General features: G+C 24.3%; 3 protein-coding genes across 3 annotated transcripts; 1 reads left to right on the plus strand and 2 right to left on the minus strand.

Moving 5' to 3' along the window:
• Window positions 1–662: 662 nt before the first annotated feature.
• Window positions 663–3,870, minus strand: PGO_073480 (variable surface protein; the record flags this gene model as incomplete). The annotated part of the gene is made up of 5 exons (XM_028687221.1): window positions 663–827; window positions 953–1,870; window positions 2,012–2,758; window positions 2,939–3,688; window positions 3,823–3,870. The coding sequence occupies 5 exons, from the start codon at window positions 3,868–3,870 to the stop codon at window positions 663–665; spliced, it is 2,628 nt and encodes an 875-aa protein (XP_028543022.1).
• Window positions 3,871–7,567: 3,697 nt separating this feature from the next.
• Window positions 7,568–9,170, minus strand: PGO_073490 (variable surface protein; the record flags this gene model as incomplete). Its single annotated transcript, XM_028687222.1, has 3 exons — window positions 7,568–7,702; window positions 7,803–8,996; window positions 9,138–9,170. The coding sequence occupies 3 exons, from the start codon at window positions 9,168–9,170 to the stop codon at window positions 7,568–7,570; spliced, it is 1,362 nt and encodes a 453-aa protein (XP_028543023.1).
• Window positions 9,171–15,827: 6,657 nt separating this feature from the next.
• PGO_073500 (variable surface protein) lies at window positions 15,828–18,280 on the plus strand (the record flags this gene model as incomplete). Its single annotated transcript, XM_028687223.1, has 4 exons — window positions 15,828–15,878; window positions 16,017–16,754; window positions 16,885–17,976; window positions 18,104–18,280. 4 exons carry the CDS (start codon window positions 15,828–15,830, stop codon window positions 18,278–18,280), a joined length of 2,058 nt encoding a protein of 685 aa, XP_028543024.1.
• Window positions 18,281–18,584: the final 304 nt, after the last annotated feature.

Raw genomic sequence — 18,584 nt, forward strand, 5'->3', positions numbered from 1 at the left:
GTTTTTTCAAATACTAGTAAAAATTTGAAATAAAACTAATTTAATAATAATCAATTTTGTCAACATTGTTTATAAAAAAATGAATATATGTTATTTTTCGCATGTCAATCATCACAAAATCACATTTTAATAAACATATTAATATGATAGTTTCTGTTAAATACTCTATTAAGATTAAAAATAATATATATTATAGTGTATAATTTTTATGAATACGTGAAGAACTACTTTTATAATTAAAGTATCCGCACATCACCAAACAAAAAATTAGCCAATTCAGATTATTTTGGCTATAATGCAATATGTGAAATTATTTACTTCACATAATTCCTAGTTTTACTATTAAATGCATGAAAAAAACATTATTAAACACAAAAAATGATTTAATTATAAGCACATTAAGTGACATACATTTTTTTAATATTTATAATAGCGAAAATTTATTAGAGTGAAAATAAGTTATATTATAATTAAAAATTATATACTATGTTTTATTATTAACATGGGAAAAATATAAAATTAAATATATAAATTAGGAGGTAAAAAGCTTTTTCAAGTGCATTTAAATTTCTCCAATAAAATTCTCATATGGAGATGCTTCTATTTACTCATTAAATGCTTATTTTTTGTGATAATTCGGTGTTAGCTTAACGAAAGAAAACTCATGATGATTGATAAGCTAAACGAATTCGCTTTTTTTGAGAATTTACCAGGCTACCTTGTGATTTATTACCTTTCACAATTTTTGGATTTATTTTCTGAATATTTTTTGAAATATTTTTATTTTTATATTTCCTTCTATAAAACCAGGAACCCAACGGTGTGAACTAATATTAAAATAATAATATAAAATGAAAATGATAAAAAATTTTCATAAATGAAATTTTTAATGAGTACAACACATAAATAGTGGGATAATTTATATGAATTTTAAAGTTCAAATTGTAGTTACTTTATAAAAGACAAAAAATGTAAGGAAAATTCCAAGAATACCAAAAGATGATAATACTATATCATTAAACGGATCATATATTGATATTTGCTCCGAAATTTTGTATTGATTTTCATATAAATTCTGCTGTGAAATTTCATTTGAAATTTGATGTAAATCTGTGTTTGAATTTAAAGATTTTAGTAGAGTATATTTTTGAATTCCATGATCAAGCGTTACACTTTTGAAAACATCTTCTATGGTTTCCTGAATCTGTTCACTTTGACACCCAATCGTGGACATAAGATCACTGGGAAAATATTGTTTATCACATCTAAAATATTTTGGACACTTCTCAGAACAAGCTTGTTCTGGATAGGAAAAACAAATGCAGCACTTACCTATGTAACTTTTATAAAGTTCATTAATATGTTTAAGATATTCGCAATAAGCGTGACGATTATTATCTTCAATAGAAGTAATATAATCCTTAATTTCGCTATAATTTTTAAAATAATCGTGTAAATGTTTTTCATTTTTCAATTCTGAAATATCACCATAAAAGTAAAATAGACATTGATTCTCTTTAGACAATTCACTATTAGCCATGAAAACTACTTTGCTAAGTTCATTAATTAAAGTTTTATTATTAATATTGTCCAAATTATTACTATATACATTCATTATATTTTCATATGCCCAATAAGTTAAATACGTACAACGGTCATACGGTGATTTTGTTTCTTTTAATGTTTCTGATAATTTTCTTATATTTGCTGCAATTTGAGGGCAAAATTTTTTAATTTCATTCGTTTTTTCATCTGAATTATTTATATTAATTACATCAGTACAAAACTGAACGCATGTGTCCACATCAGCAGTAACACTATTTAATTTTTTATATATTTCCGATGTGCTTAAGCTTTTTAATATTCCTTCCTGGAAATAAAAAAAATAAAATAAAAAAAATCATATATACCATTTACTTTTTTTTTTAAGTAACACTTTATCGTTCAGATGTATAAAAATTACTCAAATATATGGTTTTAAAAATGGTTTCAGAAAAAATTAATCATTTACATATTTTTCATTCGTATGTGATAAGATGGGCAACCTTTGATTTGTATATGTTTCACATAATTCTGAAGTTTTTGAGAGATATGATAATATTACTTCATGATTTAATTTGCTCATTTTTGGAGATTCAGGAAAACTGTTATTTTTGCAAAATTGGTGTTTTACTTTTGCATTAATGTATCTAGACCATACCTTCATCAATTCTACATAAAAATCATTATTTCTTGTCAGATTATATTTCTTGATACCTTCTTCAAATTTATGTATAAATGTTTTACCATTTTCTTGGCATTTTTTTTCTTCTTTAGAAGATATAATAACATTTAAATTATTGTACAATTTATACAGTATATCCATTTCTTCACGGAGTTCCCCATCGATGTTATATACATAGTTCTTAAACATACTGTAATCCTTAAAGGCAACAAAACTTCTATCCACGGAATTTTCTAGGATTTTTAAGAAGTCGGTAGCACACTTATCAGTATTTTTTAATTCATTGTTTAACCAATAATTCAAAAATCCAAAGTATTTTTTATATCTTGGATTATATTCATTAATATTTAAAGACAAATAAGAAATATATGATATAAAATGTTTGCACACATTTTTAATCTCTTTGCTCTGGAGAATATCTGTTTTCATGTTATTTTCACAGTAATGATCTGCGTGCGATGAATAACTATTTTTTTCTGATTTAACCAAATTAATATACTCCATATATTTATCAAAATCACGAAAAATATCGTACTACAAAATAAATAAAAAAATATGTATATATGAATATGTAAAAACTTCATCTCTCTGACAATTAAAAATTTATAATCACTAAAACTACAACATTTAGATAAATATATAAAAGGATATACTTTAATAGAAATGACAATATAATTATTCTAGTAATCGAAAAATGGCGAATCTTACATCTACAATATATTTATTCTTCGTTCTTTCTTCTATTATTTTGATATCTTGTTCTTGTCCATTAATTAAAGCATTTAAGACTTTAGTTTCATTATCAAATAAGGGTATCTGAGAATCTTTATTACATTTTTCTGTAATAAACCCTAACTCATCATCTATAATTTTTTCCTTAAAACGCTTCATTTCATGTTTATATGCATGAATAGATTGTGAACCAGGCTCCTTTACCAATTTTTGGTATAACAGAAAAATTTTCTTTATATATTTGCAATAATAATTATTATTACCCAACTCATTATCCAAAGCTTTTTTTATTGCATCATAGTTTTCTAAAAAGTCATATAGTGATTTCTTATTTTTTAATAATCCCTTATCTAACACTCTCAAAAATTCTGGATTGCATTTATACTGAGTATTAAATGAAATGTTTTTATTAAGTAATTTGTGAAATTTAAAGTAGATCCATTGAATATTAAATACATCCCACTGTTCCTTATTTATTTTTCCATACATCCAATATAGCAAGTGTTCACAACAATTAATATGATTAGTTTTATCAATTAATGTACAATAATTATCAAAATTTTCTAATATTTCTTCTAAGTTATGACAAATTGAAACTACGTTTTCATCAAGCTTAGATAGTTTATGGGGATAGTTTTCTTCATCGCATATTTTATGGGCACTGCTTGTAGATTTAAATGCATCAAATAATTTATAATGCGAATATAGCCCTGACAACACAGATGATGCAACCTATGAACACAATTAAATATTCACAATATAATTTTGATCATTTAGAAAATTATTTCTATGGATAGTTGAATGAGATTTAAAATATAAACTTAAAATTTGGTGAATATGTGTTTTTGAAAAAATTCAATATATACTTTATTTTCCAAGTGTTCAAGTGTTTCATTTTCAATATCATCGTCCATTTTTAATAAAATATATATTAAAAGTTCAAAAATATACCATTACCTACACTTGTAGAATATCAATGAATAACATTGTGGCATATTATTTTTTAGACCTTGTATCTCACAAAATGTGAACTCGTAAGATTCACTAATTAAAGCTGTCTAATTGTATATTGTGACTTAAGCATCATATCATTGTTAGCGCCAAACAATAAAAAAATTTACATAATCAAAAAAGGCGTAAAAGCAATGAAAATTTATTTTCAACGAAGTAGATTATAAAATATAATATTAATTTAGAACATTTATATTTTAGAAATGTTCTATACACAAGTATTATATAATCCTATTAATGAATAGTGCAGTAAAATTAGCGCACTATTAGCATCAATATGTGTATACATAATAAATCCCGCTAGTAGTATTATACATGTATTAAAAATAATATGGACCACATGAAAATACATAAAGTTATGGAAAACTATTAGTACGTTTTAAAATGTAGCACGAATTTTACAATTATTTTATGACAATTTTTTTTTGGATGAAGCTTATATACTCCTTAACAATATGAACATGTTGATACTGAAAAATTAAGCCTTACTATAGTGACATAAAAATACAAATTCAAATTAAGACATCAAAATAATAATATTAATAGTGATGTTTCTGTATATGGTATTAAAATAACACTTATCATAAAAGTATATTAATTATAAATGAGTTATTATTAAAACTGTGCAAGTTTTATCATTTGAAAATCGTTCCTTAAAATTTTGTAAAATTTTAAAGATATTGTATAATTTGGTTTAATTCAGTATTTAAGCAATCATAATATGTTGTGTTTAACGTGGACTCTATGAATATTGCCATAAATGTAGAAATAAGTCCAAAAAAGATGTCAAAACTTATTATAATATAATTAAATTTTTCTAAAATATTCAATATTCATAAAAATAAAAATTAATTGAATATTTCATTGATTTATGCTAGGGATACAGAAAAGATATAAATCAAAATTAATAACAAAAATATTTAATGCATGTTGAATAATTGGGTATGATTTAGAACCTATTTAAAGAAAGTAAAATATTCACATGTTATTCAGCCTATGCTATTATTATATATTATTAAATTGACTGTATCCACATAAATATTATGATATATATCACAAAAATATATACGATTTGGAGAATAACTATTTTATTTTTTAAAAATGTTTAAAAACGTATATTTAGTGTCAATTTTATACACACTATATAGAACATACAATATAGCATTTTTTCAATATATTTTTATAAATTACGCAAATTATATAATGTATTCTTTTATAAACTACAATTTTGTTAATAAAAAAAATGGCAAATTAAATTTACTATAAGATACTTAAAAATATAAACACAAAAAATAGGAAATTTACCCCACGTATATTTTTTTTTATTTCACCTTTATTAACAAATGTATGATTATATTATTCTGTGTGGATAACAAAATTACATTATTTTATTTTTCTAGGACAGATTACAAAGCTTCCTACAAAGAATTTTCAACCTAGTTAAATTTCCACAAAATTAATTATTATTTCTTTAAATTACATTACTAAACATTAAATTCATTTTTATTTTGAATTTTTTTATTTCTGGACCGTGTTAAAAATTCTTTATTAGAATTTAAATGTAAACACAAATATTGGTATAATATATTAATATTAAATAAATTTGATAAAATGAGGATGTCGATAATATAGGTCGTAAATTATCGTAGTTAACAAATAGTTAACAAATACACGTAGCAGCAATAACAGAAACGACAAAAATTAATTTCCTACTATTTTATTTAAAATATTTTCAAATAGTTGTGAAATATTATGTTATAAAATAGGGAAAATGTATATTTAATAAAATATAGTCATATGGTATAAATCACGTAGATAAAAGCACACTTAGACAAATTCGCTGTTATGCAACTTAAATTGAAAAAAAAAAGAAATCATTGAAATTCTTCTTATTCATAACATAATAATAATACAAGTGGATAAATGAATTAACATATATTTGGACATGAATTATTTGTAGTCATATATTTATTGCTTATGCCTAATAAAATGATTATAAAATTTTGTACTGTAATATTTTACATATTATAATATTTAGTGTATCCTTATTTTATATTACACTATTTCATATTTATTAAAACGAATAAGGAATATTATAAACGTAATATCTGAGAAGAATTAGGAAATTTTTCTTCAATGTTGTGAAAGCAAATTTTTATAGAAGAATATGTAAGCTATTTTTATTTGCAATGTAGCGCGTACAACATAATAACATAAATTGTGTTTTAATAATTTGTTAATTCATAATTGCTAATCAATACATTTTACAAAAATTTTTATAAATAAATTATTATCTGAATTTTAATTTAACACACAAATATTGTTGTTTATTTTTAACATCACTCCAGATTGTATAAGTAATAAATTGGTGTAATATAGTTTTTACAAAGTCATGTTCCTTCATACTACTGGTGAATTTTTTAATTGCTAAGATGGTCTATTTCTACAATGTACATAGGTTTTAATGTTACTTATTTTAAAATAAGAAGTGAAAATAATGTGTTCATTTTTGTTGCGTAAATTAATGGATACATCTTTTACACTACATATTGTTAGGCTTTTGGCAGAAACGTTAAACTTTGGGTAAAACGTAATATTTATTTGGTTGTAGAATTGATTAATTAATGTAAGCATTTAATATAAATGTTATTCTGAATAAGATGCATAAGCGCAAGTTGTATGTGAATTAATTGTTGTGTTTATGTGATACAAAGGTATAGATGTAATTTTTAAAAGTATTCTTTTATAATGAATGTACCCTTTTATACAAAAAAAATTATTCAATATACGACAAAAGAAAGAAAAAAAAAAAGGCTAAGAAAATAAGTAGAAGAAAAATAAACAATTATACTTAAAGTATAAAAAAGAAAATCACAGCTAAACAAATAATTGTATAATTTATAAAAATCAGATTAAATAAAAGTGCATTTAAATAAAACAATGAAATATGTTCTTATAATGTAACACCTTTTAATGTTCAATTCAATTATAATACTTTTTAAAAATATATTCGTTACATTTTCATACTGGTATTTTCAACATATGTTCACACCATTTTAGTTATAATACTTTATTTTTATCCTTACAGATGTAATTAAAATTATTCCATTTATACATAAAAGTATTCATTTGTTTTATGTCTTTTATATTTTTCTAATCCATGTCTTTTTTTTTTTTTTAATTATTTCATTTTGATAATTCTCTACATTTGCTATGATATAATCGTTGTTTATCTTTTTATAAATTCCTGCCATTTGCTCGGAGCTATTTCGACATATATCTATATATTTTATATTTATACTGAAAATTCATAAGAAGAAAGTGTTTTTTCACTTTATGGGATAACATTGCCAGGTCAAAAAATATAGTGCAATTAAATAAATTTCCATTTATTAATTGTGTGTTTTTTATATTTACTTCACATATATTACAAGATTAATATTTTTTTTCATAAGTCTTCTTGAAATATATTTCTTAAAGAACACCATACATTGGAGCTTATTTAAATTACACATAATAAATACTTTCTTAATAAAATTAACATTACGGATCTCATTCGAGCAAGGAATATTACATTGTGTTATAAATTAAATAGATATTTCACCCGTATGTAAAGTTATACATATCATATAAATCATTTGAATAAAAATATGGTATATCCCTTTTACTATTTTTGTACTTAAATCTCCGTCTTCGTCTTCTGCGTCTTTTCATATTTAATCTAACAGGGTTTTGCTAACACAGGAATAAAATAAATAAATATATATATGTGCATTTCCTATCTTTGTATAATAAAACATAGCATATATTTTACACAGCTATAATTATTATTTACTTTAAAATAATAATAGCAAGTAAATACTATTCCCAATGTTAATAATACTACGCTAGAAATACGAAAAAATGTCCCGCTAAATACATCAAAATCTTCGTCTGATGTGAAAGATGTATAATCACTATTTTCCGTTGGAACAAAGTGAGGAGGTTCTGGAAAAGAATAGGTGTAATTATTAATAACACTCATTGTTCCATTTGCTTCTACAGGAACACCATCAACAGAATTTTCTACAGTTGCAGGATTTGAAACGTCTACTTTATTACATGGTTCATGAGAATCTGATTCTGTTAACGGATCAGAACATACTTCATGTTCTTTAAAAGGTTCAGTTACATATGAACTTCCATTTTCGCTGCTAGATTGGGAGATTGGTTCCTCTGAAGGTGGCTTGGATGGTGTAATCTTTAATTGTGCTTCTCTACCACTTGGTTCACTTAGTGTAGTCTTTAATTTTTTTTCTTGATTCTTTGGTTTTGATATAGTAAATAAATCGAATAACCAAAGATAATATCCTTCATCACCCTTTATAGAGTTCTTCTCTGTACCAAACTGAGCTAGGACACTTACAATATTATTACATTTAAGTGTGTTAAATAGATCCCTAGGATTATATTCTGGATCACAGTTAAAATAATGATTACAAAACCCTTTCAATTTAGAATCTTGAATAAAACAGCAATTTTCTTTCTCACTTTCGTATAGATTTATAATATGAAGGATATATTTGCAATATCCAACTATTTTATTCGTATCAACATCGGGTTTTAAAAGATTGAAATTCTTAAAATAGTCATGAAGATATTTCTCTTTTTTCCATTCTGTTAAATCATAATTAGTAAAGGGGACATAATGATATTTATTCAATTGTTCATTAATTTTATACACTAAGTCAACAATATTGTAAAAGGCATCATGCACATTAGTAGTTTTGTAGTTTTTGTAGATTTTCCATATTTCATCATATAACCAGTACAAAACATATGAAAGTTTATCATTATCATTTACATCATTTAGTCTGGTAGACAAATTTATCATATTCCAAACAAGTTTATAACAAAGGTTTTTAATATCATCGTTTGTGTGATTAGAAGTACTAATACCTTTGCAATATTCATCATAAGTATTATTAGTCTGAATGGAATTTAATTTTATATATATTTTATTAGCATCTAAATCTTTTAAAATATTACTCTGAAAATGAAAGCGCCGAAATTAGTTTTCATTAATACTTATGGTTCAATACAAATTGTTCTTCTTATGAATAGATGTGCAATTAAAATTATTTAAACAACTTTTTAACGAACAATTTAGTGACAAAAAGTGAAATATTACAATTCCTAGTTTATTACAAAGCTCATCATCCATGTTACTCCAACATTTGTGATATAAAATGAAACATTGTATTATATAGTTTCATATATATGGAAGATAGTGATAACATAATTTTCTAGCATATATTATATATGTCATTATTTAGAATGATTTTGTAAAATATGCAAATTTTTTCAGGTAAAGGTTTCGTAATTATCTTCTAGGCTTAATTAGTTTTATCATTTTTTTGTTTTTTTTTAACATAGAATAAAAAGTGTTTTATATTTTAAAAAATAAAATGAAAGAAAGATGTGTGCTAATTTATAAAAAATATACTTCACACAGTTAGGAACTTTTATATACTGTGGCTTTACAATATTTCCCAAATTATTTTATTAATAGAGGAAAATGGATGAAATTATATGTCTATAATATATCTTAATGTAACAAATTGAAGGGAGCATGATTCAATTATTAATTCAATAAACTTGTAGGACTTATGAACACTTTTTTTTACTATTAAGGCTTGTTTGACATTTTTGTAATAATATAAATATTTATATGAAATGTGAAGGATTCGATATGGAGTAGTAATTCAGGAAAACGGATCTGTTATTAAAAAGGTTAAACGTTTTGCACTGCAAAAGTTTATTTATTATAATAACATTATTTAAAAATTAGAAGATGTGGAAATGTGCATATTTTCACACACGCAGCGTGGTAAAAATATAGTCGAAAATTGCAACATAAGATAGGTAGCACAAATTACATTTCGAAAAAAAATATTTCTAACACTTATGCTATTTTTCTTATATAAAAGAAGAGTAACTAGAAGGAATGATATAAATATTGTACCGTATATTAATATTCTTTAATGACCTAATTTATTTGTGCTTCAAGGAAAGCTAAAAAAATTGTAACATTGCTTATGCAGAAAAATTGATAAATAGCATAAAAAATTTTCAACATTTTGATGTATATATGTTCTTTCATTTAAAAGACTGACGCATGTAGAATTATGAAGTACCTTTTCGGGTTATTATAAATCATTACCCTGCTTAAGCAAATATTTTTTGGAAGGATAATACATGAAAAAGTATTAAAATATATGTGGATAATATTTACGAATAAAGGAATACAAAAATAATTTTTTTTTTTTTTTCAGAAAATCATGATTATTCCATCATTTAATTGTGAATAGAGATGTGTGAAATTTAATATATGTACACAGTTAAAAGATAATTCCATGTATATATTTTTTAAAGTATTTTTTTTTTAGAGATATTGCAAGAATTCGTTCATAATATTTCCGTACTCTTTATTTTTCTTGTGAAATGAATTTACTGGAAAAGCATATAAGAAGATTTACACGCTCTGTTTTCGCACAAAAAATACCTAATGAGAAATTACAAAGCAGTTAATATTTGGGTTTCTTGTGAGTTTAATGTATTCGGTTATTACTTAAATAATTTATTCTAGATAGAGAATTTTAAATTAATGTAAGGCTTTTAAAATTTTATAATTTTTATGAATATATTTGTTCACAGTCTGTGTATATTTATTCAATAATTTGTTGTAACTGATGTATTGTTACATGTCAGTTAATCCGGCAGTTATGCCGTTCTCTTTAATCATGTTATTATTGAGGTTTGAATCACGTCACAATAAGAATACTTCCTTTAGATATTTGATATATTATTTTATCACACACATAAATAAACTCTTGGAAAAATTTGGTCGTTAATATTATGCAAATATTATGACATACTTTGCTAGGATTCCGTTTGCTCAATTTTTTCCCATTATGTCTAACAAGCACCTTGAGTTTTTTTAATCATTATGTATTCGAAAAATTATATGATTCATTCCCATGTTAAAAGACTTTTCACATGTTGTTTTCAGTATTAATAGTGAGGTGAGATAATGATCATTTGCTTACCTATAATGTTAACCCCACATTGTGAGTGACATTTTTGTTTAAAATTTATGTATTCCTTTAATTTTTTTTTGCATTTTTTTCGTTATAGTATAAGGAAAAATATTTTTTACTTTTGTTATAAAATTTAAGGTTTTTGCAAACACAACACACTTGCGATTATTTGTCATGTTTTGTTTTAACGTCTAAATTGTCATTCTAGATTTTAATTTCATCGTACAAGAGTTTTGTATAAAACATGACCATTATTATCTTTCTCTTCACTCCTTTGCTTTTCTACCGAAATGAGTTAGAATGAAAATTAATGCAAATCTAAATAGAATGATGTAATGTTGGAGTTAATTCTTTCTCAAAGGGTCAACTCTACATTAACATTATAATACTTAAAATGATGTAAAAAAAATATGTGATAATCACAATTATATTTCTGTAATTGGTGACAGCTGTTGATTTTTTCTAACCATGTAATATCAATAATATCTTTCATAAGGTATTCTAAAGATTAACGAATTAAAATAGTTGAAATATAATAATGTATAGTAAACATAACATCATTCTTAATGTGTAACATGAGCGCTATTTTTAACATTAAAAATAATTATTATCCTTTATTAACATTAGTAGATACTTTTTATAAGTGAACTATAAATTTGAAAAAGACTCATTTAAATATCATTTTATATATTTTTGCTAATACCATCTGTATTGTGCCTAAAATGATATGCATCATAATATACCAAAATTATAAACGATCATCAAGTTTATTATGCATAAAATTCCAATTCTTACCTTAAAGATTAAGGGGAAAACATATTATGTGATAATTGTTAATGTTTTCTTAAAAACTACCAAAAAATAGGAATATATCAGCGTATTCTGAAGTAATAAAATTTATTGTTATTACAATAAGATTGAATAAGAAAAAAGAGCAAATACTTATTACAGTATTTTATTTCAAAATATAATATACAAATTTATAATTAATTATGCATAAGGTACATTCTGGTTTGAAAAAAAAAAGACAAATCAGTTACGTCGCAATAGTAGAATATAAATATGTGCACTTCTGCTTCACCAAAAGAACATTTAAAAGCATAGCAATTTTTTTTTTGCTTATTCCCTTGTTTTGTGTATGTAATGTGTTATCACCGTAGTGTCACAAAGAAGAACAAAATTAAACAAATATTTAATTCAAGAGCACTGGAATATAGTTTGCATAATTCTTATTAGATAAGGGAAAATAAAACAAATATTAAAAATATTTTTCTTTTTCCCATGAATTAACACTTGTCATATTTTTTGAATAATTTTAAATTAATTTGCACGTAGAGTATTCTACTATTCTGTTATTCAGTGAGAATAAATTTTATGCCTATTTAAATATTTTACTAGAAAATATCTTGCTATCATTTTTTGTGTACTTGCATATTTAGTAATGCTAATTTTAAAGCATTATGTACTAAATGTCATTATTTTATTTTTCTTGTCTAAGGTAAAATTTTAAGTCCTTCATTATGTCTCAATGAATTATATATAGTGGATAATTTAACTGCATAAATAAAAGGGAATTTTCCAAAAAATAATAGAATAATAAATGTATTTTCACATGATGAAAAAATAATGTTTGAAAAAATAAGATGCTTTAAGTGTTACAATATTGCTGACAATTTTTTTTTCCAAGTCTTAATTTATAATATCATTTTACGTATCATGTGCGAGAAAAATGCTTTTTATTCATATTCATAATAGTGAGTAAATAAATTAATTTAAAGACTAAGCACACTAATTTTTAAGACAGAGTTGTAATACATATAAAAAATACTTTTGTTATATATTTGCAACGGGCACTTTATGTACAAATAACATTGTAACATATTTAGAAGGTTTATTGTATAAATATGCTCATTTAGGTTATATGTGTGGATATTAAAATTCATTTTTTTTTTAACATGTAATTAGTAGTAGTACATAGTATGTATATAAATCATAAAATAGGTTTAATTGTGTGATTTTGCATCACATTTTCATCTTCCTTGTATCTTTATGTTGCAAAAATTGATTCAAAATTTTCGCAATTTAAAATGCTTACTCTGGGAAATATTTGCAGTACTACATCAGATTGGCACAAAATTATGATAGGTGAATATTTTTATATATTAATTAGAGGCATGAAACTTCTGTAGAAGTATTAGTAGTTTATCAACGTATTGTATTCTATTATTTATTTCTAGATATTGATATTTTTATGGATATTATTAGAATATCTTTTATTTTATGCATACGTCAAAATAGGACCCTTAAAAATGGGGAAAAAATAGATACATTTATTTCACCTTAAAAAGGGCGTTTTTATGTTGATATTTAAGCATGTTGAAAGTTGAACCTAAGCAGAACAAATCCTTCGTATAAGAAGAATTTAAAAATTAATATACCTTATATTTTTTTTTTTTTATATTAAGAGAAGTAGTTTAAGGGAGTTGCATTCGTATGAATTGTAAGAAAATTTTAATGGAGTCTAAAAAAAAAGCTAATCATGAAAAATATAATGAAGTTAAAGAGAGTGGAAGTGAAAAAGAATGGATTAATGAGTAATGTATTAAATTCTGTAAGGAAATTAAAAGAAATGAGACAAACAAAAGATTCGAGCTCAGAATATCTTTGTTTACATTTGAATTATTGGATATTTAATGAAGTTGAGAAAAGAATTAAGAATAAGTAATATCTATTATATTTCTGATTTTTCTAAATTTCATAAAATATGTAAAAGTGCTAATAAAAAATTAGGCACTAATTGCCATTGTTTCTGCTGTTCCATGGCACAATGGATGAGTGGGTAAAGGAGAAAGGTTGACATTATTACTTTAAAAATTTTAGTAAAGTTTAATGGAAAATTCTTTTTTATAATGAAAACTTCAATTTATATTCAAACTATCATCATTATATGAAGAATATATATGAAGAGCAAGTAAGTGATTACTGTATTTTGTCATCCCCAGATTTTCATAAATATTTCGAATGTGGTCCAATCCAAATCTGTCTTAAGTTTTTAAGTGAATTAAAATGCAATGATTAGTCACTCAGAGAAAATTCTGATAATGCAACTCCATAAGAAAATTCATTGCAACTCAATTAGATAATAGAATAATAATTAAGCAAGGATGATGAAGGAAATCCTCTCATATATAAGTGTGTACATGGAGAGTATAGGGGGACCTCCAGAATCAGGAGAAACACCTGATGGAGGGAAAGAAAATGTAGATATAAGTAAACATGTAAGAGTAGTTCTGGCTTAAAAACACACCGTGAAATTACAAAAATAAAAGTTGAACCTAAAGAAAAAAGCCTTCCCAAGGAAATCCAGACAAATTTCTGAAGATGAAAATAGAATGACATTATTTGCTTAGGTTATAACAAACATAAATGATAAATATATTAGGGAAAAGTAAATTACATGTTTGTCTAATGAAACACAAAAAGAATTACGAATATGCACACAGTTAAGGGAAAAACGTGAGCATGAATATCCTAAGAAACGTAGTAAGAACTAAGAATTTAGAAATTGGAAGACGTGCAACTGTTGATCAAGATGGGCAATATAGTCTTCAGAACATGAAACGAATATAATGGATGATGCTTTTTCTCCGTATTTCCATAGGAACAAGGTTTTAACAATGGGAGCAATTTTGTTTTTATTCTTTTATTATAAGGTAAAAAAAAAATGTTCAATTTAAAACAAAAATGTTTTTATGTTTTCATTTATGGTATTTTTTGCACAAGACTTTTTTAGGCATAAATCAATAGGATTTCTTTTGAGTTTTTCATTTTTCTTTTTGATATTAGTGTACAGCTCTTACATAATGGTTAGACAGAAGAGCATTCAGAAGAAAAAAATATATATACATATCTATATGTATATAATTAGAATAGATATAAAAGTTAAATGTCAAAGAATGCTTCGCAATAAGTTCATGGAAATTCGAATATTGGAAAAGTGCGTATAGCTTATCAAGCTATAGATAATATACGGGACTACAGTTCCTTCTTGAATTCAAAGTATTTGTAACAGTGTTAAGGGATGTTCTACAATTTAAATTTTTTGATAATTACATTTAATAAAAATGTAAAAAGAAACTACTGAAAAAATATCTTTTGCCCTGTTTTCATGTTTCTTATTCGTATAATTTTTTTTTTTTTTTTCGTTTTCTAACACACGTTTTTAATATTTTTTTATGTTTCTATGTTAAATGGTATATTTAGTTATTTTTCTTCATTTATTTATTATATGATAGATTGTATTTTCTTATTTGAACAATTTATTTTATAGCTTTAATTTATTGCCTATTTGGAAAATATCTTCAATAAGCATTTTTAATTTACAACCTTTATTTAAGTAGCACATTCATTTGACATTGTTTTGTTATTCATATTTTTTATATAATAACTAATTTTTCTAGAGTGTAACGTATCAATTGAATTTAAAAAAAAAAAGAATTTTTGATTAAATTTTTTTAATTGTTTCCATATATTAGCTTCTGACACAAATTTCCATTAATTTTTTTACAAATAATTTCGACTTTATTTATTATTTTAATTAATTATCTCTATAGAATATTAGTTACATCATAGTTTAGGCATAAATAAAATAATATGCTTTTTAAAACGCTTAAAGTAGTATTTATTTAGGAAAAGCTAATACCTCAAGGTATTATATTCTGCTATTTTTATGATGTAGATGCTACTTCACCTACAGAATTTTTTATTACTATTTATTTAATATGGCTGAAGCGAAAGAAAAGCCATTTATTGTTGATGCCTTTGTAAAAGATGTAAATTTTTATACTTTTATAATACGCGATGTTACATTAAAATTTAATGTGAATATATTCTCTCCATTAAGGACCATTGTTACAACCCTTCTTAAAATTAAACACTTGTTCTTTAATTTTTTTTTTTCTTATTAATAGAACGAAAAATTGAAAACTTCCGAATTAAGCAAATTTTATGAAACGTTAGATGGATATTTGAGAAACAATAAGACAGAGTCTGCGCATTGCACTAATATAATAACAGACCCACAGCTACGTAGTCTTTGTAATGAAATTGAAAAGATATTTAATGAATGGGATAAAATATGTAAATTTTCAGGTGACGAAAAACATAAATGTTATAATTATTTGAACTATTGGTTGTATGGTAAAATATTAGAATATAATTCTTATCCCTTAAATATTTTTTATTTTTACCAAGGATTAAAGAACATATTTAATGCCAAACTTAATGGTGTACCAGCTGGCACATACGAAAAATACTTTGAACAGGTAACATACAAGGAAACGATAAAAAATAAAAAGGAACTACACGATTTTACACACTATTATGATGATATAATTAACGTTATCAATGATAAAACCACAGGAAATAAAGAGAAAAATTGCCAATATCTATTGCATATTTTGGATTTATACAGTAACATAAAAGATGAATATAGCCCTGAACTATCTAAAAGATATGATAAAGAATCAAAGCTTTTTCAAGCAAAATTTAATAATGAAAGTAATTTGAATTCACTACTAGGAAAATGTGCCATTTATTATGAATCAACTGAATCTGAGAATATTGAAGATATAAAAAATCGATTACTTAAGAAAAATGGTGAGACGGCGCTACCAGTACATGTTAAAATTCCTGAAGGTCTTAACCTGGTTAGTATAAGAAAAATATATTAAAAAAAATAAAAGAAATATGTCTCAAGACAGTTTATTTGAGTGCATATTTTTTATTAAGTAAATATGTCACTCGATTATTTTTTTTGAAAACAGTGTTGCATTTAAGAACTTTTCTGCTTTTTTATTTGATATTCAGGAAAACATCTTATCCGAATTACCTTCACATGATATATATAAAGATCTTAATAAAGATGAAACTTCACATAATTATGATAGTTACTGCAGTGAAGTAAGCACTTCTAATGCAGATCTAAAAAAACTTTGTAAGAAACTTGCGAGAAATTTGAAAAATATAACAGAAAATACGAAAATGGGAAAACTAAGTCATGGAGATCGCTGTCTACTTTTCATTTTTTGGGCTTATGAAGAAATAAGTAAAATATTTAATACGTCTTGGAGAAATGTTCATAGTATTCCTGAAGCCCAAAAACTTCTTGAGGCATGGCGAGATATCAGTAAAGAAACCATGAGAAAAGGAGTTAATGAAAGAGAAGTTTCAACAAGACTTCAAATTCAAAGTAATTGCACAAGGAGAGATACTAAAGGTTCATGTATAAGACATAGATATATAAATGAACTTGGGGATAATTACGCTCTAAATAATTATAAAACATGTTTATATTACATTGATTGTACATACAATGAATGTAAAGAAATGAAATCTTTGTTTGATTATTTTAGTAACTTTAAAGATATACAAAAAAAAATTTCCTCCAAGGACACATGTCCAAAGTACTCTACGTATCTTAAATACATTATGGAGCTTTATAACAAGTATCGATACTTTGATAATGATGATTGCTGCAAATGGAAAGACTGTGGTGATTATTTTAATTGTAGTGAAGATGTAAATCCGAATAAATTAATGGAATCATTACCATGTCATTTTGATAAAAATAATCCAGAAAAACCATCACACGAAGATAACCAGGAGGCATACAAAGATCATGATTTTTCATGGGAAAACATTGATTGGGAAGATTTAAATTTTTCCGACAATGAAGATCCTTACCAGTACGAGGATTATTTACCAGAATTTAAGTATGATGATGATATGTATAGTAAATACGAAAATGAACCTAAAGATCGAGTAGCAAAGGATAAAAGAAGATTACTAAAATTTTCATTTAATAAGAATAAGATGAAATATATGTTTCTGGTTGCAGGAATATCCTATTTAGCATTTGCTTTGTTTAGGGTAAGTATAAATGATATCTTTTATATGAATACCTTATATTATCATAACTGCAATAAACACTTCATAATATGTTATAACTATGTTATGTATTTTTTTTTTTTTTTAATTACTTTAACACTTATATTAGTATACACCCCTTGGAAACTGGTTGATCGACAGAAATTTGAAAAAACACCCAATGAATGATTTTTATAATTATACGGATACAGAGGAATCATCACTGTATGATTCATGGGATTATGATGCTTATAATAGGATATTAAATTTTGGTTATTATCCATCAGAAGAATCCTCGTATTATTAATGCATACGGGGACTGTTTTCTTATCTTTATTGAACAATTTTGTGAAGGATGGAAATAGTTTCTAACCTTTATTTATGCTTAATGTAAATAATGAAAGAACAAAAGTACATATAAAAAAGGTTTTTTTTTTTTTTTTACCCTTTAATAATACTGTTTGATTTTGATTTTGATTTTTTTTTGTAATTTTATAACACTAATTTTATTCTCTTGTAGCTCTGTTTGACTTTTGATTAATTGATTTTTTTTTTTTTTTTAAATTTATTAATCCTTGTTTGTGTAATATCGGCTGTTTGTAAAAAAATGT

The sequence above is a fragment of the Plasmodium gonderi genome (assembly GCF_002157705.1).
Source record: "Plasmodium gonderi DNA, contig: Chr07, whole genome shotgun sequence".
NCBI lineage: Eukaryota > Apicomplexa > Aconoidasida > Haemosporida > Plasmodiidae > Plasmodium > Plasmodium gonderi.